At 46.7% G+C, this 26,804-nt stretch overlaps 1 protein-coding gene across 1 annotated transcript in view; it reads right to left on the bottom strand.

The window, feature by feature from the left end:
* Positions 1-248: 248 nt before the first annotated feature.
* LOC306751648 (rho guanine nucleotide exchange factor 28-like) overlaps positions 249-26,804 on the bottom strand; it is a 38,991-nt gene continuing 12,435 nt past the window's right edge. Inside the window, exons 7-32 of the mRNA XM_079235262.1 lie at positions 23,062-23,180; positions 22,374-22,533; positions 22,173-22,284; positions 19,703-19,789; positions 19,192-19,234; positions 18,476-18,577; positions 17,336-17,459; positions 16,670-16,790; positions 15,818-15,873; positions 15,641-15,701; positions 15,445-15,565; positions 15,240-15,358; positions 14,236-14,376; positions 13,731-13,981; positions 12,030-12,155; positions 11,808-11,925; positions 11,191-11,445; positions 9,704-9,780; positions 9,393-9,571; positions 9,190-9,281; positions 8,950-9,114; positions 7,930-8,120; positions 7,239-7,286; positions 6,144-6,656; positions 3,478-3,739; positions 249-915 (exon numbers count right to left, since the gene is read on the bottom strand). Coding sequence (XP_079091388.1) covers positions 779-915; positions 3,478-3,739; positions 6,144-6,656; positions 7,239-7,286; positions 7,930-8,120; positions 8,950-9,114; positions 9,190-9,281; positions 9,393-9,571; positions 9,704-9,780; positions 11,191-11,445; positions 11,808-11,925; positions 12,030-12,155; positions 13,731-13,981; positions 14,236-14,376; positions 15,240-15,358; positions 15,445-15,565; positions 15,641-15,701; positions 15,818-15,873; positions 16,670-16,790; positions 17,336-17,459; positions 18,476-18,577; positions 19,192-19,234; positions 19,703-19,789; positions 22,173-22,284; positions 22,374-22,533; positions 23,062-23,180 — 3,780 coding nt within the window. The 3' untranslated portion in view covers positions 249-778. The remainder of the gene's footprint in view (positions 916-3,477; positions 3,740-6,143; positions 6,657-7,238; positions 7,287-7,929; positions 8,121-8,949; positions 9,115-9,189; positions 9,282-9,392; positions 9,572-9,703; positions 9,781-11,190; positions 11,446-11,807; positions 11,926-12,029; positions 12,156-13,730; positions 13,982-14,235; positions 14,377-15,239; positions 15,359-15,444; positions 15,566-15,640; positions 15,702-15,817; positions 15,874-16,669; positions 16,791-17,335; positions 17,460-18,475; positions 18,578-19,191; positions 19,235-19,702; positions 19,790-22,172; positions 22,285-22,373; positions 22,534-23,061; positions 23,181-26,804) is intronic.

The following is a 26,804-nucleotide window of genomic DNA, read 5'->3' as shown; positions in this document are numbered from 1 at the left end:
ATGCTGGTCCTGCTGCACACAGGAGTGCGTTCATTCGACACCAACGTGTGTGTTTTGTGAGCGCGGTCTGACAGGAAGTGGTTGTCCTCCGTGCACCTGGACGCACACCTGCAGCGTCTGTTATCGCCTTCAGGCCGGGGCCATAAAGATGAATATCGTGTTTATTGTGTTTACATTTAACAGCCTCAAGAAAAACAAAAGCACGGTTTCAAGTTCAATAAAAGTCGTATTTTTAATCAATAAGGCCACGTCTGAGCACACAACACCAATGAAAGCTCACCTGCTCACGTCTACGCTTCACAAAGCACTGCACAACTCTGTTGTACTGTAATAAATAAATAGCACAAACATATTTATATACATGGTACTAAAACATCAAAATACTGCCACTGCCTTATTGTCTCATTAAGAAACTACAACAGTAATTAAGACATATTTTATAGTGTGAGGGGAAAGCATTGGCACAGAGACTCTTTATGTGAAATGACTCTTTACATAATAAAAGCCCACGACATATTCAAGTGTAATATAAGCATCAATAAGGCAACCGTCTTATTTATCTGGGGACATTGAGCTAAGGTGCATGACACTGAAACAACCGTCTTTATCCGTTTCCAGTAACTTTACGAGTACAAACACACCACGGAAATATCTTTCAACACATGAAAAAAGCGACAAAACAATGTTAAAGAGAGGAAATGCCTTCTGGAGTCTTTCATGCGTCCTGATCTGACTTTGTGCTGGATTGGCTGCTTCGGAGTCTGAAAGTGAATCTCATTCAGAGGTACACAATGGTTTCTTCACCCTCCTCCTCCTCCTCTTCCTCCCCGCCGCTGTCAGTCTCCAAGGAAACCAGGCGGGGGTCACCGGGATACGAGTCAGCGCCGCCCGCTGCCGGCGACCAGGCCGAGAGATCTGAGAGAGGACACACACACACACACACACACACACACACACACACACTGTTATCCTCTAAATGTAAGATAAATAAAATGCATCGACCCCGTCCTCACTCACCGATACGTAACACCGGGATGAGACACTACCGCCTTTAATGAGCTCGGTCTAATTGTTGGGTCACTAACCGCTCACACATCGACCAGCTGCTGCCGCTCACACATCAATCACCCACAAGCCCCGCCCCCTCGTCTACTTAGAGGTGTCACTTTTCTTATTATCTCCGTCAACATAATCCATCGTCGTGGTTCAGGATTCCATGGCAGCGGTGGAGGAAACGAGGAGTCCACGTATTGATTTTAATAATAATAACTGCAGATTGATTGCATTATTCTTATATAACTTCAGTGGATGAGAGCAGTGGTGGAAAAGCCTCTCGAGCAGATACCAGTGATCAGACACCAGATCTACAACACTGCCTTACACAAGGAGACCAGTCAATATGAAGAACCATCTATCTGGTTATTGCTTTTACTGTCTTTGATTGGTGTGTATTTCACGCTCATATCTCATCTTATTATTTAACGCTGCCCGCCGGCCTTAGATCCGGTTTGTGCATCACGCAGCACATTATCACACGAGGTGAGAATGCATCTGCATACCGGAGCGGCGGTTCCATCTCTCTCTTCTCACGGTCGCTCTCCTCCTTTGTGTGAAAACCTGACGCCGCTCACCAGATGAGAACATTCCATCCAACTGGTTCCCCGAGATCTCACTGTGCAGGAACGCATTTTATGCGATGAAAAAGGGTGTGTGTGTGTGTGTGTGTGTGTGTGTGTGTGTGTGTGTGTGTGTGTGTGTGTGCAGGAGGAGAAATGGTCACACGCTCAGGTGAGAATGAGAAGTGTTCCTCATCGCTGAAGGAACAAGAGATTCCTTTTCTTTTCCCACGGTAGTCAGAGTCACCGGGTTCCTCCTCGTGAGCGTGCACGTGAGCGTGCACGTGGAACGCCAAACGGCTCCTCATGGAGGTGAACGCCTGGCGAGGGTTTAACGTGAACGCCAGGGTGCTCTGAGGAATGCATTGTGGGTAGATTGCAGCCGGCGTTCACAAGTGACTCGTGTGTCTTGTTTCTTATTATTTTTACTTATTTACCTGCTTAAACATTATATTTATTTATGCATGGCCCTTCTTAGTCAGATGCATGGTTCATTTTTTTTTTCTGCATTCAGGCTGACCTCCTCCTGTACGCAGGAACACGACACAGGAAGCTGCTCATCCGCTGGATATGAGGAGGAGATGAAGGAGAGGCGGAGTAACGTCTCTGATGCGATGACAAGTCACGCTGTAATGACTTCTGTAAAGATTTGTTCAGATCGATGTCCCAATCAGGCCGCCATCGCCTCGGAGCTGTGATTCACACGCTGCAGTCGATGGATAGAGGAACCATTGATCTGCTCTTCCTTTGGCAGGCGGGGGGGGGGAGGAGGAGGAAGAGGAGGAGGAAGAGGTGGTTTCAGGAGACACTGATTAACCGAGAGGAAGGACAGACGAGGCCTCACCAGGGATAGAGCCTTGAGAGCAGAGCGTGTGTGTGTGTGTGTGTGTGTGTGTGTGTGTGTGTGTGTGTGTGTGTGTGTGTGTGTGTGTGTGTACAGGACGTGCTCACACACACACACACACACACACACGTGGGAGGAGCCTCTGGGTTTGTTTACATTCTCACAGGAAGCAGAGGCCGTGTGATGACTGTCCCACTAAGAGGCCCTGGAGCTGGAAGTGTCTCCATTAGGAAATTAAACACAACCATGAAGAGGATGAGTTGAGAGAGTTGATGTGTTCATTAGTGGGTTCTTCTAGATAAACTCACATTCATTCACAAATGGCATCTGAAAGTTATTCAAAAGAAAATTAGCAATCTTTAAAAAAATCTAATTAATGCGGAAATTAATGTTTTTACGTGCCCAGCAATCTGATCCAATCATTTTCTCTGTTGCTTTCTACCTTTTATTGCCATCATAAATAAATATATATATATATATATATATATATATATATATATATATATATAAATAAATATTTATATATATAAATATGTTTATTTATAGATATACATAAATAAATATATATAAATATTTGTGTGTATATATATAGATATTTATATTTATACATATATATAAATAAATAAATATATAAATATGCTTATGTATAGATATATATAAACAAATATATATACATATTGTATATATTTATTTATACATATAAATAAATACATGAATGAGTGAAATCTTTGATTTGGAAGATGCTAAAAATGATTATTTCACAGTCTCACATGATAAGAAAGTGAAAGTCTTTTGGCCTTCGGACCGTTTGTTGGACCAAACGTTGCCTCTGCCTTCAGGACATCGTAACGGTCACGTTTCACCAATGTCTGACATTGTGTTGATGCCGTTAGACAACACACAGACAGACCAACACGCGATGACACGCTCCTACACAGCATGCATTGTGGGAGCGATGACAGCATCATCCTAACCGGCCCCTCGCTGGTCTCTGCAGCAGGCGCTGAGGCTTCTTACCGGCTGTGAGCGGCGGCTCCAGCCGGCCTGCGGGGCTGCAGAGGTACCCGGGCCCCTGGGGGTCTGAGTGTGGCCCCTGGGGGTCTGACTGTGGGCCGTGGGGGGTCTTGGCCGCGGGGGTCTGTCTGCTGTTGGATCTGGCCAGCAGGGCGTTGAGGCAGTTGTGGGCGCTGGGGTCGTTTCTCTTGTGGTGGACGTGCCGGTTGTTGAACGCCGCCTCGTTCACGAACACGGAGCCGTTACCGGCGAGGTCTGGGGACTCCTGGAGGAGGGAGAGAACATGTAATCAATATTTATTTTTTGTTGTTATAATTTTTTGTATTCTTCTTATTTATTTATTTTATAATTTCTTGAATAATTGTTTTTATTCTTTTTCTATTTTTTTTTTTTATTTTAAAATTATTACATTTTTTAACTTTTAAACTTGTTTGCTTTTACTTTGTAAACGGATTAACACATACACTACAACAAAATACTTTGTATGTCATATTGTGCATTCCCAAACTGTATTTTAAGAAGAATTACGAGGCAGCTCACTCAAAGTCCATTTAACTCAATGAAACTGTTAACTGTGTTAATTCTCCAGAGTGATGGAGTCGATTTCTGGAAAAGACACTTTGCTGCTGTTTTGTATTTCTTTCTCTCAAAGCTCTCAGAGTAGCATGTCTATATCCTAGACAAATAGAAATTGCACGGACAGACATGAAGTAGAGGAAGTGTGGAAGAAGGTGACTCATTTTGGGCAAACTGACCCTTAATGGTGTCACTGCTTCATCCTGTCCCTTCTAGCACGGCTAATTAGAAACGACCTGAGAGCTGGCGTGTGTATGTGTGTGTGTGTGTGTGTGTGTGTGTGTGTGTGTGTGTGTGTGTGTGTGTGTGTGTGTGTGTGTGTGAGTCATTCGATTCGTCTCTGACCCCGTGACCTGCTGCCTCTGGCTAAAACATTAGCAGGGGAACATTAGGAACCTCCACACCGACCCGAATAGATGAATGGAAAGAAATAAATCCGCGAAAAAAGTCAGGCGAGCCTCGTCGGATCGAGCTTTGGATTGAGAAAAACAAAAAGTTAAATTAACTAATCATTTGTGCATCCGTTCGACTGCTCTGTGTGTGCGTCTTTGGAACAGTCACACCTGCTGGCCTGAACACAAAGCAGCACCTGCAGAGCCTCCAGGGTGCGAGCTACATGAGCTACGTGAGCTACATGAGCTACATGAGCTACGTGAGCTACATGAGCTACGTGAGCTACGTGAGCTACGTGAGCTACATGAGCGACATGAGCTACATGACTGACATGAGCTACATGACCGACGTGAGCTACATGAGCTACATGAGCTACGTGAGCTACATGAGCTACGTGAGCTACATGAGCTACGTGAGCTACATGAGCTACATGAGCTACGTGAGCTACGTGAGCTACGTGAGCTACATGAGCGACATGAGTTACATGAGCTACATGAGCTACATGAGCGACATGAGCTATATGAGCTACGTGAGCTACGTGAGCGACATGAGCTACGTGAGCTACATGAGGTACATGAGCTACGTGAGTTACGTGAGCTACATGAGTTACGTGAGCTTCATGAGCGACATGAGCTACATGAGCTACGTGAGCTACATGAGCTACATGAGCTATGTGAGCGACATGAGCGACATGGGCTACATGAGTTACGTGAGCTACGTGAGCTACGTGAGCGACATGAGTTACATGAGCTACATGAGCTACTTGAGCTACATGAGTTACATGAGCGACATGAGCTACATGAGTTACGTGAGCTTCATGAGCGACATGAGCTACATGAGTTACGTGAGCTTCATGAGCGACATGAGCTACATGAGCTACGTGAGCTACATGAGCTACATGAGCTACGTGAGCTACATGAGCTACATGAGCTACGTGAGCTACGTGAGCTACATGAGCTACGTGAGCGACATGAGCGACATGAGCTACATGGGCTACATGGGCTACATGAGTTACGTGAACTACGTGAGCTACATGAGCTACGTGAGCTACATGAGCTACATGAGCTACGTGAGCTACATGAGCTACATGAGCTACGTGAGCTACATGAGCTACATGAGCTACATGAGTGTGGCCCTTGAGCGCCACATTCAGGCTCAAAGCGCCCGGAGAACAGAGCAGCCTTTATCCTGCAAGCCTTCCAGCTGCGGGGGACCATTCACCGTAGTGCTTTTCAGACAAAGCGTCGATAATTTAAGGCGATTGATTGGCTTCTTGGGCTGCGTGCCTCTGGTTTTAATTATTTTTTTGCCGGGGCTTTTATTTGCAGTGGTTTAATTATCATCAATCATTAAGATGTTTATTGGTGAGCGCGGCGGCGGCTGGAGCGCCAAGACAAACGACGCTGAAATTGCTCTCATTATCGCAGGTCGTATATCAAGAGGGGATTGGGCTGCTGTGTATGTGTGTGTGTGTGTGTGTGTGTGTGTGTGTGTGTGTGTGTGTGTGTGTGTGTGTGTGTGTGTGTGTGTAACTCAGGCTGATGGCTGCTTGAGAAAAGCTTCTCATTAACGACTTCAGCCGAGAAATAACTCCATAAGCACTGAATATCTCCGTCGCTCGACGTCAGGGTCAAGAGCTTCAGTCGGAGGCTTTATTGAGTTATTTTAGGACCCGGCAGAAACAGGTGTGTCCGTCGTACCTGCCGCCCGTCCAGAGGGATGACCATGTGCGGGATGGGCAGGCTCCTCTGCCGGCTGTGCCTCCAGGTCTGCAGCAGCTTCTGCTGGCTCTCCAGGCGCTGCCGCTCCCTCTCCACGGCCCTCTGGCCCTCCCGGAGCCGCTCCAGGCTCTGCTGGTACTCGTCCAGCTGCTCGTCCAGCTCCTCCCGCTCTCGCCTCAGCCTCTCCGCCTCCAGGCGGCACCGGCGCTCCCTCTCCTCCAGCCGGCTCTCCTGCTCCCCCTGCTGGCTCTCCCTGGCGTGGCACGCCCTCTCCCAGCGCTCCTTTTCCTGGCGCAGGCGGTCCGTGAGCCGCTGAGCCGCCGCCACCTCCTCCTTCCGCTTCTCCAGGTTGCGCTGCTTCTCCTGCTCCTGCAAGGTGCCGCCCCGGACGCTGGGGAGGTGCGGCCGCTGGGAGCGGGGCGGCGGCCGGCCCGCCTCCTGGAGGAGGAGCCTCTGGACCTCGTAGCAGCTGTCCTGGATGGTGACGGTGGCCTGGGAGAGAAAGCAGAGACGAGCTTCACGGACATGCAAAGGCCGCTTGAACCGCACGTGCATCCTCGCAGCGCAGAGGAGGAGATTTGAATGGGAAATAAATTAGATTAGATCATTAGATTCACGTAGGGAAATGACCCCAATGTCTCCACGGGTAGAACCGGTTCGCAGGTTCCTCTGCAAGAGTGCAGTCAGAACTTTGAATATGAAAATATCATTGAAATAAAAACCTTAAAACTTACATAGACGGGCAATAGAGAGCGCACACATCCCCTCATGCAAATACGCACACACGACCTCTCTGCACACATTTACATGTTATACTTAACAGCAGTGTGTGTGTGTGTGTGTGTGTCCAAAAGACTCCTGCACTCCAGCAGGAGGATCAGTAGGGTCCTCGCTCCCTTCGGCTTCAAACAGCCGGCACATAAAAGCCGTTATTCTCGGCTGCAACACGGCACCAACAAAGTTAGTGTGAGTTCTCCGTGAGAACAGAAGAGGGTTGTTTGTTTGCTGGCTTCCTGATTGGATAATAATATAGATGAGGGGAGGAAGGAGCAGGCGGTTGGACAGTGGACTCACCTGCAGGCTGTAGAGCAGCTGGGTCAAGCTCTGGACGCTCTGAGCCACCTGTTGGCAGGTAAAGTCCTGTCAATATTGTCCTCCCATGTTAACAAGATGGGAAGTAAAAAAACATTGGTGCAACCTTTGCGCCCCCTTGAGGCGGCATTGCGTCCTAGCACACTGTTTAGCCTCTGCAGTGCATAATAATAAAGTGATTATTTTAGTCGTTTACCTCACAAGGAGCTATAAGCTGGAATACGTCTCCGTATCCATTTTTTAATGGCGCAATACCTTCTGAAACAAAATGGACGTATTCCTTTATTATGAGCTTATCAATGATTCATCGCATTAAGACTGAAATGTAATTGCACTGAATTATTAAAACGACTGTTGGCAATCTTGAGCCACACATCTGAAGGAGTGGAAAGTGAGGTTCAGATGCTGAGAGAGACTTTAATGACCTGGATTGACCTGTAATGACCTGTAATGACCTGTAATGACCTGTAATGCACACCTCATCGCAACTACACATTACATCATACTTCTGCATCAACATTTAACTCCAAAACACTTCTTACATTCACAACCGTGAGGTCATAGAGAGTGGCGATGAGATGCGTACGTTATATATATATATATATATATATATATATATATATATATATATATATATATATATATATATATATAATAGAAGTGTGTGCCGTACCTTGAGGTCAACGTCGTTCCTGTCTGGTGGCAGCAGCAGGGACGGGGACTGGAGCAGGGTCTCCCCTGTGGTCCAGACCCCCTCCCGGGCCTCCAGAGCCGGGCTGATGGGGAACACCGAGTCCGAGTCCGAGTCCGGGCTGCGACTCGATGAGCAGAGCTGAGACGACAGCGTGGCCTTCAGGCTCTCAGCTGGGGAACAGAAGAGGAAACAGGAGAGTGAAACGCTGACACGTCACACCTGTGTAATATATATATTATGTATTTATATATATATTTATGTATTTAAACATGTTTGTACTTATATTTATTTAGATATTTGATGTATATATACGTTTATATATATATTTATTGTATATGTATGTATTTAAATATATTTGTATTTATATTTATTTATATATTTGATGTATATATATATATATATATATATATATATATATATATATATATATATATATATAGTATGCATTTATATATATTTATGCATATATATATATATGTATGTGGGTATTTATATATATATATTTATTTATATGTTATGTATTTATATATATATTTATAATTATATATATATGTATTTACATATATTTGTATTTATATTTCTTATGTATTTATATATATTTTTGGTTTATATGGTTATAATGGTTTATAACACACTATAATGTAGTTATAAGTAGATAGAAGAGTCTATTATTGTATTTGTCAGCAACTATTACTGAGAAATGACAATAATATTTAAAAACACAGTTATAATAATATAAAACAAGTCTTCATTCTGTTGAGGTTATAATTGTGAACAAATACTGTACATTAAAGTAAAGTATATCTAATATTTGTCTTACTTTCTTGTTCAGCGAGGTCAAAAAGCTAACTAAATGTGCACATTTGTGTGTGAGTGTGTGTGTGTGTGTGTGTGTGTGTGTGTGTGTGTGTGTGTGTGTGTGTGTGTGTGTGCGCGCGCGTGTGTGTGTGTGTGTGTGTGTGCGTGTGTGTGCGTGTGTTTGTTTGTAAAGCATCTCACCCTCTTGCAGAGCGGCAGAAAGCAACGCCGCCGCCTGGGGCGACTCCTCCAGGTGCGGCGGGACGAGCAGCGGCGCCGCGTCTGTCCTGCCGCTCAGCGCCGCGTAGAGCTGCAGCTTCTCCTCCAGGCTGCAGCAGATCCGCTGGTCCTGGGTCAGCAGGCTCTCTGACGGGAGGAGCGTTGAGAAACGTTAACTAATATTAATTTTAATGAAAAGAATGAAAACAAGGTTTCAGATACCTTGTAACTTCTGGATCTTCTGCAGACGAGCCTCAGCCGCTCGCCTCTCCTCCTCCGATCCACTCGAGGATTCTTCTTCTTCCTCCGGACAGCTGAGCAGAGACACACATTACTGAGGTTAGAGATCTGAGCTTCCCCTTCACACACACGCACACACACACACGGACACACACACACACAAACATGGACCTGTACACACACACCTTTCCACCGCCTCCCTGATGAGCCTCATCCAGGTGTTCCTCTCCTCTTTGGACGACGTGTGAACTTCGTACATTTCGGGCCCGGCGGCCGAGGCGCTGATCAGAAACATCCCTCTCTCCTCGTTCGCCACTTCTCTCACGATCAACTTCTGCAGCGCCACGACCGGAGGCTTCTGATCCTGAACGTTACGAAGCGGGGAGTTACATAAAGATCAAAGAAAAAGGTATTGAACAGGTGTTGGGTGTTACAGCATGGCGTGTGCATGGCGTGTGCATGGCGTGTGCATGGCGTGTGCATGGCGTGTGCGTACCACTGCAGCAAACGTATACTTCTGGTCTTTCTCCTGCAGGAAGATGAGCGCGTCCGTGAGAAGGAGCGCCAGGACATCTATGGGAGAGAGGAGGAGAAATGAGATGACAAAACACGTCACGAGCTGATCGTTCATTCATTCATTCATGTCGTGTGCGTGCACGTGTGCTAGCTCGGCATATTGTGTACGTGCGCTAGCTCGGCATATTGTGTACGAGCACGCGCGCTAGCTCGGCATATTGTGTACGTGCACGCGCGCTAACTCGGTATATTGTGTACGTGCACGCGCGCTAGCTCGGCATATTGTGTACGTGCGCTAGCTCGGCATATTGTGTACGTGCGCTAGCTCGGCATATTGTGTACGAGCACGCGCGCTAGCTCGGCATATTGTGTACGTGCACGCGCGCTAACTCGGTATATTGTGTACGTGCACGCGCGCTAGCTCGGCATATTGTGTACGTGCGCTAGCTCGGCATATTGTGTACGTGCACGCGCGCTAACTCGGCACATTGTGTACGTGCACGCGCGCTAGCTCGGCATATTGTGTACGTGTGCTAGCTCGGCACATTGTGTACGTGCACGTGCGCTAACTCGGCACATTGTGTACGTGCACGCGCGCTAGCTCGGCATATTGTGTACGTGCACGTGCGCTCGCTTGTGTACGTGTGCTAGCTCGGCACATTGTGTACGTGCACGTGCGCTAACTCGGCATATTGTGTACGTGCACGTGCGCTAGCTCAGCAAATTGTGTACGTGCACGTGCGCTCGCTCGGCACATTGTGTACGTGCACATGCACTAGCTCGGCATATTGTGTAGGTGCACGTGCACTAGCTCGGCATATTGTGCACGCGTGCTAGCTCGGCATATTGTGCACGCGCGCTAGCTCGGCACATTGTGTACGTGCACATGCACTAGCTCGGCACATTGTGTAGGTGCGCTAGCTGGGCATATTGTGTACGTGCACGTGCGCTCGCTCGGCACATTGTGTACGTGCACATGCACTAGCTCGGCATATTGTGTAGGTGCACGTGCACTAGCTCGGCATATTGTGCACGCATGCTAGCTCGGCATATTGTGCACGCGCGCTAGCTCGGCACATTGTGTACGTGCACATGCACTAGCTCGGCACATTGTGTAGGTGCGCTAGCTGGGCATATTGTGTACGTGCACGTGCGCTCGCTCGGCACATTGTGTACGTGCACATGCACTAGCTCGGCATATTGTGTAGGTGCACGTGCACTAGCTCGGCATATTGTGCACGCGTGCTAGCTCGGCATATTGTGCATGCGTGCTAGCTCGGCACATTGTGTACGTGCACATGCACTAGCTCGGCACATTGTGTAGGTGCGCTAGCTGGGCATATTGTGTACGTGCACGTGCGCTAGCTCGGCATATTGTGTAGGTGCACGTGCGCTAGCTTGGCATATTGTGTACGTGCGCTAGCTGGGCATATTGTGTACGTGCACGTGCGCTCGCTTGGGCCTCGCCTTTGAGCCGCCCGGTGGCCGTCTTCCACAGGAGGAGGCCCTGGTGTTTGAGGGTCTGGCCCGGGCCCATCAGGTCCTGCTTGCGGAAGGTGCGTCCGTTCTTCAGCTTGGCGGCGCTGCGGTTCTCCGTGCGGCTGCACACCTCCTGCAGCTGCTGGCGCCGCTCGTACTCGCTGACGCTCAGGTCCACGGCCGCGATCACCTCCCGGATCCGGGCCAGCGCCTTGGAGAGGTCGGCGTGTTCCACGGTGTCCTCTGAGGGGACGGGGGAGAAGACTGAGATCTGTGTTCCCCCTTTATATACACACACACACACACACGCAAGTGCACACGCACACAGAGACACACACACATGGACCTGTATACACATACACACACACACACACCTGTACACACACACCTGAACCTGTACACACACACACACACACACACACACACACACACACACACACACACACACACACACACACACACACTGACTTGCACGCACACACACACCATGATATATATTGTGTGTTTAAACTGAAATGCTGTCTCTCTGTTATCATTAACAAACATGTCGCCACTAGAGGGCGCCACTAGAGGGCGCCACTAGAGGGCGCCACTAGAGCACCGACCTTGCGTGTGTTGTAGGATCCGCTCCAGCAGCACCGGGTACTTGGTGATCCTCTGGGTGACCAGCAGGATGCACTCTGGGATCTCCCTCCGGCGCACCAGAGAGTTATTACCTTGTTGCTAGAAAAAGAAACATCAACAATTATCCTCCATCTCCCTGATCAGAGGGGAAGTTTTGGCTTTTACTTTGTTTAAAATGGGTTTCTGCGGAGGTGAATGATTACCTTGATGAAGATCTGGAAGCGCTTGTTGTGCTGCTGCAGCTCTTTGAAAAAGTTGACCGCTTCATTGTGACGACTGCAGAACGTTCCGTACACCTGCTTCATGTTCTCACTGCTCTCATCGGAGAACTGCAGGAGAACAAAGAAGACACCAACCAGTGAGGGAGGGGGATATCCATGATATCCATCAAGGGATACCCATGATATGCCTTGATGGATATCATGGTCTCATTCTCATTCTCAAACAGAGTAATGTTGTGGTATGATGTCCTTATGAAGACTCTTATGAAGGCCTGGAGGGAAAACTGGTTTTAATGTTTTAGTGTTTTTTTTTTAAAGGCGTTGTTGTTATTGTTGTGAATGTGACTTCATGTTGACCACAGTGTGTCACGGCCTGCACGCCTGTTAGCAGTTAGCCTGTTGGAAGTTAGCCTGCTAGCAGTTAGCCTGTTAGCAGTTAACCTGTTGCCAGTTAGCCTGTTAGCAGTTAGCATGTTAGCAGTTCACCTGTTGGCAGTTAGCCTGTTGCCAGTTAGCCTGTTGGCAGTTAGCATGTTAGCAGTTAACCTGTTGCCAGTTAGCCTGTTAGCAGTTAGCATGCTAGCAGTTCACCTGTTGGCAGTTAGCCTGTTGGCAGTTAGCCTGCTAGCCTGTTGCCAGTTAACCTGTTGCCAGTTAACCTGTTGGCAGTTAGCCAGTTAGCCTGTTAGCAGTTAGCCTGTTGGCAGTTAGCCTGCTAGCAGTTAGCCTGTTAGCAGTTAACCTGTTGCCAGTTAGCCTGTTAGCAGTTAGCATGTTAGCAGTTCACCTGTTGGCAGTTAGCCTGTTGCCAGTTAGCCTGTTGGCAGTTAGCATGTTAGCAGTTAACCTGTTGCCAGTTAGCCTGTTAGCAGTTAGCATGCTAGCAGTTCACCTGTTGGCAGTTAGCCTGTTGGCAGTTAGCCTGCTAGCCTGTTGCCAGTTAACCTGTTGGCAGTTAGCCAGTTAACCTGTTGGCAGTTAGCCTGCCACCGTATTAGTATAAATAACACAATTCTATAACATATGTATATATTTATTTGTTTATTCTTTACTATTTATTATTTAAATACATAACTGTATTTTTATTTTTTTCACTTATATTTACTTCTCATCTTTGCGTGTGTGTATAATTCTTTCCTATCCTTGTCTTCATCCATTATTGTTTGTTTCTTAATTTCTTTATTTGTTTCTTAATCTCTTTATATGCCGCTCTTTGCCTTCTTAATTACCCCTCGGGGATAAATAAAGTTTTTCTGATTCTGATTCTGATTCTGATTCTGTTGGCAGTTAGCCTGTTGCCAGTTAACCTGTTGGCAGTTAGCCTGTTGGCAGTTAGCCAGTTAGCCTGTTGGCAGTTAACCTGTTGGCAGTTAACCTGTCATTGCTGCAAACAATGCTTTATCCATGGCACGCACGCACATACGCGCACGCACACACACACACACGCACATACACACACACACACACGCACATACACACGCGCGCACACACACACACACACACACACACACACACACACCTGTACTTTTTCAATCTGTTTTATTATTATTATTATTGTTATTGTCCATGTGAGTTGTACATTTTTTGTTTCTTTGGTAATATTGTTGTTGCAACAGTCATGCCAATAGACTATAGAATAGAATAGAGAGAAAGAGAGAGAGAGAGCGAGAGACCCCAGCTGACCTGCTGCAGCAGCACGTCCCCTATGTGCTGGATGAGGTAGTTGCCGTGCCCCTGCGGCTGGGCCGAGCCGTGCCGCCGCTCCTTCATGGCGTTGAAGAAGCCCCGGTGGGCGAGCAGCAGCCGGTCCAGACACGGGAACACGCGCTCCAGCGCCTCCGGATCCAGCTGCACCTCGTCCCGCATGCCGCGCCGGAACACCTCGGCCATGATGTGCAGCGTCTGCAGGTGGTGCAGCTCCGTCTGCATCAGCTCTGAGGGTCAACACGGGATAGGGAATTATATATATATATATATATATATATATATATATATATATATATATATATATATAAATATATATATATATATATATTTATATATATATATATATATATATATATATATATATATATATATATAGATAATAAAAACACATAAAAGGACGACATCACTTAAAAGGAATTCTCTAAAAAAGGGTTTTAAGAAGTGATTTAAAGGAAGTTATTGGTTATTGCCGTCCGCTCACCGTAGATCACGTCCTGCCTCTTGACCGCTCGCTTGTCCTGCTTCTTGCAGAACTTGTGCTCCACCGTCAGGCTCCACGACTCGGCCTCGTAGTCCACGGCGTCGGCCGAGACGTCGCCGTGGAGACACGCGTCAGCGCAGTCTGCGGCGGGAAAAGAGGCTCAAAGTCAAAACATGCAGGATCCAGCTGGGAGAGAGACGGGGCTCTTTGCTTTCTTTATCCCAGAGGGCTGTTCTGATCGGGGGGGATTTGTCTCAATATTTGTCATCAATTGTGTTTCATGATCCACAAATTAAAAAATTATTATCGTAAAAGTCGGGTTACAAGCCGCTACAACCTTTGGTCAGTGTCCCTGTTGCTCCCCGCTGTAGCCAGCTAGCGCTCCGTTGGCACTCCGTTAGCTCTCTGTTAGCTCCCCGCTGTAGCCAGCTAGCGCTCCGTTAGCTCTCTGCTAGCTCCCCGCTGTAGCCAGCTAGCGCTCCTGCTAGCACCCCATTAGCTCTCTGTTAGCTCCCCGCTGTAGCCAGCTAGCGCTCCTGCTAGGACCAGACCCGGCTAGCGCTGCTGCTAGTTTGCTACAGTGGGGACACCCACCGGACGTAGGAGCGGCTTGTAACCCGACTTTTACGGTACGCCGTTTTTCCTTAAATATGCAAAAGCTTCTAAACAGCACAACTTATTATGTTATTCATATTTATTTTGTAACACTTATTTTTTACTGTTTTTTCTTACTGTTACTTATATTACTTTTTTTCTTACTATGCTGCTTTAATCCTGCAATTTCCCCACTGCGTGACTAATAAAGGATTATCTTATTTTATCTTTGAATTACTCACTTATACACATTTGTCACGAGCAGACAAATAAATATTTTTTTGAAATGGGTGGAAATGTTATAAAAAAAGTAAAAAAGCAACAACATTTGGGTCCATAAATTGAACCCATCATGGGCATGTTGTAAATGTGTTAACGCTGAAAACAGCGAGCGATAATGACGTCGTCACCTTCTCCGAAGGACGAGTCGGTGGAGGTGGAGGACGCCGGCGTCGGCAGCAGCAGCTCCTCTGATTGGCCGCTGAGCTTCCCGGCATCAGACTCGGTCTCCGAGCTCTCGCTGAGCCGACTGTCACGCAAGAGAAAACAACATGAGCCACCCAGAACACGTTCACCGATACCCACGACTCATCTGTGATTGACAGCCACTCTGACCCGTCGCTGCCGGGGAAGCTGCCCGAGAGGAGGCCCGGCTGGGTGGGCGGGTCCTTCGTGACGGGCAGGGAGGTGGAGACGGGGACGCCGCCGTGAGGAGGACCGTCTCTCACGGTGAAGTCTGAGGAGAGGATGAACGGCCGTCAGTCCCAGGTGAGAAACGTCACACAGGAAACGCCACCGCACAACTACTCACTCTGCGGGAGGGACGCCGTCCGGTTCTTCACCGAGGTCACGGCGTATTTATCCTGAAGCTTCTGAGCATTACAAAGGAGAGAGGCTGGTCACACACACACACACACACACACATACACACACACACACACACACACACACACACACTCCAGAATGAGTAGTTCAAGACGATACCCACCTTCAAACACGGAGGGACCGATTCCTTACAGCCCTTATGGACCATTACAGTGCAACCTGGGAGAGAAATATAGATATATTTATATCTATTTCTTTTCTCACAACTTACTTTTTTTTGTAAAAAGTTTTCAAATTGACGCTACTACTCACTGGAGCAGTGATATATATATATATATATATATATATATATATATATATATATATATATATATATATATATATATATATATATATATATATATATATATATATATATATATATATATATATATATAAATAAATAAATGATATAAATGATGAATAAATGATATATATATATATAAACAAATACAATATATATATATATATATTATTTTTTTATTGTATATTAAAAAAAAAAGTATATATATATATATAAATAAATATAAATATATATATTTATTTTTTAGATATACAATTTTTTTTTAAATATAAATATATATATAATTACATATAAATATACATATTTATTTTTTAAATATACAATTTTTTAAATATAAATATATATATATATATATAAATAAATATAAATATTTATCTTTTAAATATACAATTTTTTTTTTTAATATATATATATATATATATATATATATATATATATATATATATATATATATGCATGCTAATAATATGTCATTGAAAGTAAAACATATTAATTCACAATAAATAAATAATAAACAATAATTAGACTACATTTCTTTAGTAAATTAAACATGTTGCCCACTTCTGGATTAACACATGTAATGTCCCACCCCCAGTTAGAATTCATGAGCAGTACATATAATATAGAAAGTCCCTTTTCTTTGTAAAAGGTTTAAACGACGCTCCTACTCACTGGCGCAGTGCAGCAGCTCCTTCCCAGAGGCCGGTTTGTCACACACCACGCACACCGTGGGGCCCAGGCAGGCGCCCGTGTTGAACCGGTGGTCCTTGGCCTCCCGGTCCTTGGCCTTCCCCTTGGAAAGCCACGGCGGAGACATGATGGTCAACAGAGCGGCCGTGCAGCCAGAGCGCTAACCGTGACCGCTCAGGGCCTCGAGTCGTGTTTCTGGGCTTCAGAGTAAACGCTCCCACAAAGTGAGAGGAAGCAAAGAGGAATGCCCAAACTGCCAGAAAGTCCAGCGACAAGGAAGTGAAGCGTGTAAACAACAGACGCTTCCAGGCTCTGTGCCGACTCGACAACAGGGGATTAATCATTGAGAGGAAAGAGGCCGGACGCCGTGTGACCTCCAGTTATTCCCAGAAACGCTTCCTGGCCGTGTCTCCCAGAGAGTCACATGCTCAGTAGAGCTCTAAAGCAGGAATACTGGCTTCATATCGTGGTTAAATATACGTACTTATAAAACAATCACTGGTATTCTTAAGCTTGTAAACTCAGCTGAGAGAGAGAGGTAGCGTGTAGCAGCGGCTGCTACAGCAAGAGTCAGTGTAAGTTTTATATTCTGGTTGTAATGGTTGCAATGGTTGTGATGGTCATGATGGGCGTGGCCTGTCGGGTTACCTTGGTCTTGTTGCGTGTGCTGGACATGCGACTCTTGAGGAAGCTGAAGGTGCGGATGACTTTGTACTTCTCCGACTCCGCCTTTGTCGGGATGTTGTACTTATCCAACTCCTCTTCCTCAATTCTGAAGAAACAAAGAAGAAGATGTCAGTGGGACTGTGAACTCCTCACAACACCGAAGGAAACCCGTGTTTGTTAGTCAGTAAAGTCTCCAGGCTGCAGGACGACGGCAGCAAGCAGGAGGGTTAGTGAGAGGCGGGTCCCCATAGAACACCATTACATCACAGTTCATTCAAACTGCAACAGTGTGTCGCTTCTGGTCAATAAATGCTTGAGACAGCACTTGGAAATAAAAAAATTAAAGTAAATTAAAATTAGTAGAATTGTTAGAACATGTTAAACGACCGTGACGGTCTGTTGGTGCATCATGTTAAAAAACATGAATACTTCATTATTGTTCTTTTGTTGGAGAGGAGAGGTTAGTCAACAAGGAGAGGAGATGAAATGAGGAGAGGAGAGGTTAGTCAACAAGGAGAGGAGATGAAATGAGGAGAGGAGAGGTTAGTCAACAAGGAGAGGAGATGAGAAGAGATGAGAGGAGAGGTTAGTCAACAAGGAGAGGAGATGACATGAGGAGAGGAGAGGTTAGTCAACAAGGAGAGGAGATGAAATGAGGAGAGGAGAGGTTAGTCAACAAGGAGAGGAGATGAGAAGAGATGAAAGGAGAGGTTAGTCAACAAGGAGAGGAGAGGAGATGAGAAGAGATGAGAGGAGAGGTTAGTCAACAAGGAGAGGAGATGAAATGAGGAGAGGAAAGGAAAGGAGAGGAGATGAAATGAGGAGAGGGGCGTAATCACAGCGAGGAGATGAGGAAACGAGGAGAGAATATGAAACAAGGAGAGGAGAGGAGATGAGAGGAGAAGTTAGTCAACAAGGAGAGGAGATGAAACGAGGAGAGAATATGAAACAAGGAGAGGAGAGGAGAGGAGAGGAGAAGTTAGTCAACAAGGAGAGGAGATGAAACGAGGAGAGGAGGCCGGTGGTTTGTTGTCATTGGAGCGTTCATGCTATCGGCCTCAGAGTTAGTGAACTGGACGTTAAAGAGGCTAAAGCGGTGGAACGGGGCTCGACCCCACGTACTCTTTGAGGAACTCGGACAGGGTGAGATGCTGGAGGGACTCGGCCAGCTCATCATCATCGTCATCATCAGCCGACTGCGCTCGCTGACGGAACCTAACCTCCCTGCAAAGAACGTCCGTATACCGATGAGAAGCCACGAGGGCCGAGGACACAATTTAAGATGCAAATCTCCGTTGTTCAATTCACACACGAAATACAAGCTTTTACACAACCATTCTGTCACGGTTATGTCCGGTATCGTCCACCAGGGGGAGCTACTGAAGTGAGGAAATATCAGTGAAAACAGGAAGAGGAAAGGAAATCCCCTTTTTTTTAAAATCAGTGCCGGCCCTTTAAGACTGAGACCACACACACAGCAGTCATCATTTTAAAGCATGTACCCATGATGCAGCGGGGCGAGGTGAGAAGGAAAAAGCCAGGAGCGAGGCCGTGTGGAGGTCAGGGTCACGGTGATACCTGTGTGTCACCGCCTCCGTACCTGTGAGGCGCGTTAAAACCAGCCGGGCTTTAAATAAACAAAAGCGCTTCATGAAAAGACGGCCGCTGTCACCAAGCAACCTGGATGCCATGGTTACCGACGTACAGTACAGGATTACACACTCGATGCAACGCACGTCATATTTAATTAATTTGCGAAAGTCCGAAACGAGGAAGGCCAGAAGGAACCCTTCTGCTCACAAGACAAAGAAAAGGGCAAAGGCTTAAATCATAAATACCTTTTTTCATGCGACTGCTCCGATATGCTGGAGGCTCTTTGCTCTGTGGACATAAAGAATGGAGTGTAAAACTAATAATAATAATAATAATAATAATAACAATAATAACAATAACAATAATAAGTCAGCAGAACATATTGTTTAGCGAGTGTAAGTCAGAGTGAACATGTGAGACAAAGCCTGTCAGGTTTCCTTCACATGCCAGAGGAGACGCTCGTATTGAAGCATATGAATAAAACCAGTTGATGATGATGATGATGATGATGATGATGAAGAAACACGATGACGAGCAGCGACAGAACATGACGAAGAAGCTGAAGCGAAGCAGACGCACATCGTCTCTCACCGGCGGCAAAGCAATCAGCTGTCTTTTCTTTTGCAAATGTGAATGCTTGTCACACGCACACACACACACACACACAGACACACACACACACACACACACACACACACACACACACACACACACACACACACACACACGCACACACACACAGGGTCCAGTACTTACTGCCTGGGTGCAGCAGAGACAGAGACTTAGACAGAGAGAGCGCCTGAAGGAGAGACCGGCTGTGGCTGACCCCGTGGAGGACGCCGTCTACAGGGCAACACACACATCGGGCAACACACACGTCACCTCACACTGGACTGGCAACACACACACACACGTCACCTCACATTGGACGGTCAACACACACACACACACACACACACACACACACCTCACACTGGACGGTCAACACACACATCGGGCAACACACACGTCACCTCACACTGGACAGGCAACACACACACACACTTCACCTCACACTGGACGGTCAACACACACACACACACATCACACTGGACGAGCAACACACACACACATCACCTCACACTGGACAGGCAACACACACACTTCACCTCACACTGGACGGTCAACACACACACACACATCACACTGGACGAGCAACACACACACACACTTCACCTCACACTGGACGGGCAACACACACACACATCACACTGGACGAGCAACACACACACACATCACCTCACACTGGACGGGCAACACACACACACACACACATCACACTGGACGGGCAACACACACACACACACACATCACACTGGACGGGCAACACACACACACACATCACACTGGACGGTCAACACACACACACCTCACACTGGACGGTCAACACACACACACACATCACACTGGACGGGCAACACACACACACACACACCTCACACTGGACGGTCAACACACACATCGGGCAACACACACTTTACCTCACACTGGACGGGCAACACACACACACACACACATCACACTGGACGAGCAACACACACACACACACACATCACACTGGACGAGCAACACACACACACATCACCTCACACTGGACAGGCAACACACACACTTCACCTCACACTGGACGGTCAACACACACACACACATCACACTGGACGGGCAACACACACACACACACATCACACTGGACGGGCAACACACACACACATCACACTGGACGGGCAACACACACACACATCACACTGGACGGGCAACACACACACACATCACACTGGACGGTCAACACACACACACACATCACACTGGACGGGCAACACACACACACACACACCTCACACTGGACGGTCAACACACACATCGGGCAACACACACTTTACCTCACACTGGACGGGCAACACACACACACACACACATCACACTGGACGAGCAACACACACACACACACACATCACACTGGACGAGCAACACACACACACATCACCTCACACTGGACAGGCAACACACACACTTCACCTCACACTGGACGGTCAACACACACACACACATCACACTGGACGGGCAACACACACACACACACATCACACTGGACGGGCAACACACACACACATCACACTGGACGGGCAACACACACACACATCACACTGGACGGGCAACACACACACACACATCACACTGGACGGGCAACACACACACACACACATCACACTGGACGGGCAACACACACACACATCACACTGGACGGGCAACACACACACACACACATCACACTGGACGGGCAACACACACACACACACATCACACTGGACGGGCAACACACACACACACATCACACTGGACGGGCAACACACACACACACATCACACTGGACAGGCAACACACACACACACATCACACTGGACAGGCAACACACACACACACATCACACTGGACGGGCAACACACACACACACATCACCTCACACTGGACGGGCAACACACACACACATCACATCACACTGGACAGGCAACACACACACACACATCACACTGGACGGGCAACACACACACACATCACATCACACTGGACGGGCAACACACACACACATCACATCACACTGGACGGGCAACACACACACACACATCACACTGGACGGGCAACACACACACACACACACGTCACACTGGACGGGCAACACACACACACACACACATCACACTGGACGGGCAACACACACACACACACACATCACACTGGACGGGCAACACACACACACACACACATCACACTGGACGGGCAACACACACACACACACACATCACACTGGACGGGCAACACACACACACACACACATCACACTGGACGGGCAACACACACACACACACACATCACACTGGACGGGCAACTCTAGAGTTCATGTGTCTTAAAGTCTAGGATCCTTTTCCATTTGAAGAAATCTGTTAAAGTAATAGTTTAACGGGGAAATATGCAACCAAAAAAGGCGTATTTCCCCAAAATGATGAACTATGGCTTTAAGCACATTGACCGCACTCTATAGATTCTAGTGAGACTCTACAGATTAAACTGAAGGTAAGAAGTGAGCATTCGTGACACACCAGAGGAGGGAGTTCATTGACACATTAGTTGTGTGTTATGTGTGCAGTGATATACATATGAACATAAGTAAAGAGTCCCGTGTGTTACTGACCAGGGCTCAGATCGGAGGTGTGGTTGTCCCGGACAAAACGAGGCGGCCGGAAGCTGATTTTGGGAGACGAGTACGAGTACGAGCGCAGCCGGATCCCCTGGTCGCCCGTTTCCTGGAGAGAGGAAAGGTTCAACACTTTGAACGTCTCGTGGTTTTAGGAGAAGTGGAATCATCTGAGCCGGAGGTGTTTTGTTTTTTTACTTTCGTCCTGGGTTCACATGCTGAGGACGCCGATTGGCTGCGAGTGCACGTGAGGTCGGGGGCGGGGCCAAAGCTTTCCCCTTTGTCGTCACTTTTCTCAACGTCCGGCGACAGAGGCGACCCGGGCTCACCGTCCACCTCCAGAGCCACCAAGCTGGGACTGGAACCAAGAATGACCCGCAGGGTTCAGACACATTGTGACCAATGGATTTCATGACTTTCTCATGACTTCTAACCAAATGTCCATTACAAACATTTAGTGAAATCTGAGTGTAAACAGTAAAAAGTGAGTAAATGTAGTATTTAAACTAACAATGAGAATACAAAGCATACAGTAAACCTTAAATGACTCAAATGAATGAGACAATAGTTTGATTAAAAGAATAAACATTTATATAGATGCCTGTATGTATGCCTGCTTATATTTTGAGTCTCTCTTTTAAAAGCATATTCATTATTTCAAACTCAGCGTAAATGAACGACATGAACACATGAATATAACACATTTACATGAACACATGAATATAACACATTTACATGAACACATGAATATAACACTTTTACAATTTCAAGGATTTTTCCAGGCCTGGAAATAATTCCATGACTTTTCCAGTGTTTCCATGACCGTAAGAACCCAGGACACACACACACACGCACACAAACACACACACACACACACACACAGTACCTGAGGTCACAAGTGTCCATGGGCGGACTCGCTCTGTGATTGGTCGGCTCGGAGGAGGCGGGGCGGTTCAGCCTGGCGAGGGCCTGGTCGGCGGGCGAGAGCGGGGGAGAGAAGGGGAGAGAGGAGGAGGAGGAGGAGGAGGAGGAAGGTGGAGGTGTGTCGGCTGCTGTTAGGAGATCTTCTGGGTCGACCGCGTCCCGCAGCCCGTGGGCATCCTCCTCATCCTCCTCATCCTCCTCATCCTCCTACGGTGAAAACACACACAGGAGAATAAAAAAGTGCAAACGAGAGAAGCAACATTCAGAGAAGATGACATGGTGAATGCTGTAAAGAGAGAGGGTGAAGTCTCACCTGGGTCTGAGGGTCTGCAGCCCGCCGGACCACCAGGTTCTGGACTCCAACACTCGGCATGGGACTCCCGTTTACTGCGACACACACACACACACACACACACACACACACACACACACACACACACATTATTCCTCCACAGCGTCAGTCAACAGCTCACAGAGTAACTCAGAAAGACATCAACAACCACTTACACAAGGACTCCAGCGGCCAAAAGGAGATAAATAACCAAACGTGTCATTGTATTGGACCGTTAAGTCGTATTTTCTTCGGTGAGCCTTCCATCGGGAATCACTGATCCGTGCCGTAATTTATTGATCTTTGAAAGTGAAGAAAGGAAAATGTGCTGACGCTGCATACCTCCTCCCCGTTTGACCTTTTAAAGCTCCGTTTTCACAGAAACCTCCACATATCAACTTTCATATCAACTTTCATATCAACTTTCTGGCATTATTCACTAGAGTCGTGCTCTTTTTTTATTAAAAACAGGAGACGCGTTGTGAAGAAATCTGATTTGCTCGTGTGCAGCGTTGGGGCTCATGAGTGATATTTATGTGCGCGCTCGTCATAAATAAAAGTAAAACAACCATTATTTTACCACCTGGAGTTCAGATTTTACTTTTTAAAGCCAGTGTTTGAACTCACAGGAGCTTTTCTATTGGTCACGAGGGTCAAAGGTTTAATTAGTGCAACAATTATTGATTTATGACCCGCACACAAAAACTGTAACGGTACTTTGTGTTTAGCGCTGTTAGCAGATGTTAGCATGTATTGACGGAAGAAGTATTCATTAATTCAGTGCAAAACAGGTTATTTGCAGCCACAATAAGCTATTTTTAGCCAAATATTAGTTATTTTTCCACAGATAGAACTTGATTTGTATTGTTCTATTATTTGTTGTCTGATGGCGCAATCTGGTTTACTTGAAATGTATTTCAATTGGAAAAAGCAGGGATGTAGGAGTCACAAAACGTTATTTTAATACAATATAGTTGCGGCGGTGGAGCACGAGCATTGTTTTCCCTCCAAAGTGGGGTTTTGAGAACCAGTGCAGGGTCGAAGTGGAGCTCATGTTAAGGCCTTTAATTACTGCTGGCTATTTTAACCCTTAAGCAAGCATCAACAATTATTGCACGTTGTTTTTTTTGCATAGAAAAAGTGACTTTGAAATGTGCACCGTCAGTTAAAAGGTCTTTGTGCAAAGCAGCATGAAGCAGAGTGGAAGCAGCTCCAGGACAGAGTGGAGTGAACGGCCTCTCTGGTGAGGAGCGGCTCCTGCTGGCTCAGACTTTGATGTCTGGCCTCCACTAATGTAAAGGAAATCCTGAGCATCAGCAGGCATTTCCTCTCTGCTGCTCACAGCCAGACGTCAGCTGCAGCTCAGCCATCGTCCTCCTCTTGCTCTTCTCTCTCTCTTTATCTATTTGCTCAGATCAAACTGGCAGTGTGTGTGTGTGTGTGTGTGTGTGTGTGTGTGTGTGTGTGTGTGTGTGTGTGTGTGTGTGTGTGTGTGTCAAACAATAAACATAAAAACATGAATAACTCTGGAGGACGACTTTGTGAAAAAAAAAAAACATTGTGATCAACAGAGAGCGGAATGACACACACACACACACACACACACACATACACACACACACACACACACACACACACACACACGACCCCATTCCTGGACCGAGTCGCGGTGAAGCCGGCCTGCAGGAGGATCCATCAGATCAACTTAAAGGAAGCTACCGGCTCACTGCGTCTCTGAAGCAGCGCATTGATTTCAGAAGATGCTGATTCATAAAAAGAGGCTCTGCGTATTGAGCCGGCTCCCTCACCGCCACAAGCATGCTGTTGTGTTTGTTTACTTTATGAATTAACCGTTCACCATTTATTCAGTATTTATTCATTATTTATTCATCATTTATTCATTATTTATTCAGCATTTATTCAGCATTTATTCAGCATTTATTCAGCATTTATTCAGTATTTATTCAGTATTTATTCATCATTTATTCAGTATTTATTCAGTATTTATTCAGTATTTATTCAGCATTTATTCATTATTTTTTCAGTATTTATTCATCATTTATTCAGTATTTATTCAGTATTTATTCAGTATTTATTCATTATTTATTCAGTATTTATTCAGTATTTATTCAGTATTTATTCATTATTTATTCAGTATTTATTCAGTATTTATTCATCATTTATTCATCATTTATTCATCATTTATTCAGCCACAAGGAGCTCCCAGCTCACGCCTGTGCAAAACTAAAATATTCAAACTGAGGTTGATGCATGAAATACTGACACACTACTGAAATTTTTCCTCCTCCTCCTCTCCTTCCTCTCCTCTCATCCTCTCCTTCTTCTTCTCCTCCTCCTCCGTCTCCTCTCCTCTCCCCTCTCCCTCCTCCCTTCCTCCTCCTCCTCCTCTCCTCCTCCTCGTCCTTCTCCTCCTCTCCTTCCTCTCCTCCTCCTCCTCCTCCTCCTCTCCTTCCCCTCCTCCTTCCTCCTCCTCTCCTTCCTCTCCTCCTCCTTCTTCTTCTCCTCCTCCTCCTCCTCCCTCTCCTCCTCTTCTTCCTCCTCCCCCTCCCCCTCCTCCCTTCCTCCTCCTCCTTCTCCTGCTCTCCTTCCTCTCCTCCTCCTCCTCCTCCTTCTCCTCCTCTCCTTCCTCTCCTCCTTTTTCTCCTCCTCCTCCTCCTCCTCTCCTTCCTCCTCCTCTCCTTCCTCTCCTCCTTCTTCTTCCTCCTCCTCCTTCTCTCCTCCTCCTCTCCCCTCCCCTCCCCCTCCTCCCTTCCTCCTCCTCCTTCTCTCCTTCCTCTCCTCCTCCTCCTCCTCCTCCTCTCCCTCCTCTCCTTCCTCTCCTCCTCTCCTCCTCCTCCTCTCCTTCCTCCCCCTCCTCTTCCTATCATCCTCCTCCTCCTCCTCCTCCTCCTCCTCCTCCTCCTCCTCCTCTTCCTCCTCTTCTTCCTCCTCCTCCTCCTCCTCCCCCTCCTCCTCCTCCTATGAAAACCAGTAGTAGCGCCACATCGGGTCTTCTGGATAAAACTCTAACTCCAGGAATTGAAACCAGATGCCGTGATGAGTATTATTGCCATAATATTAAAATGGAAACAGTATTTTGGAGCGGATGAGTTGCTCTTGTGTATGAGGGAGATAAATCAGGAGGGATAAGAGAGGAGGAGAGGAGAGGAGGAGAGGAGAGGAGGAGAGTTACCAGATAGTGAGGATGGGTCGTCTTCATCATCTTCATCATCGTCATCATCACCCAAAGAGAGAACAAGCTGTTCTTCAAAAACCTTCAAACGCACCAGAGGAGGAAACGCTTTGAGGAACATCCAAGTTGCTTGAAAACAACACAGCTGCGTGCAAAAGAATAAACTAACAAACTCTAAAAC

Source organism: Taurulus bubalis, assembly GCF_910589615.1.
Source record: "Taurulus bubalis genome assembly, chromosome: 19".
Taxonomy (NCBI): domain Eukaryota; kingdom Metazoa; phylum Chordata; class Actinopteri; order Perciformes; family Cottidae; genus Taurulus; species Taurulus bubalis.
This window is presented reverse-complemented; position numbering and strand designations above follow the sequence as displayed.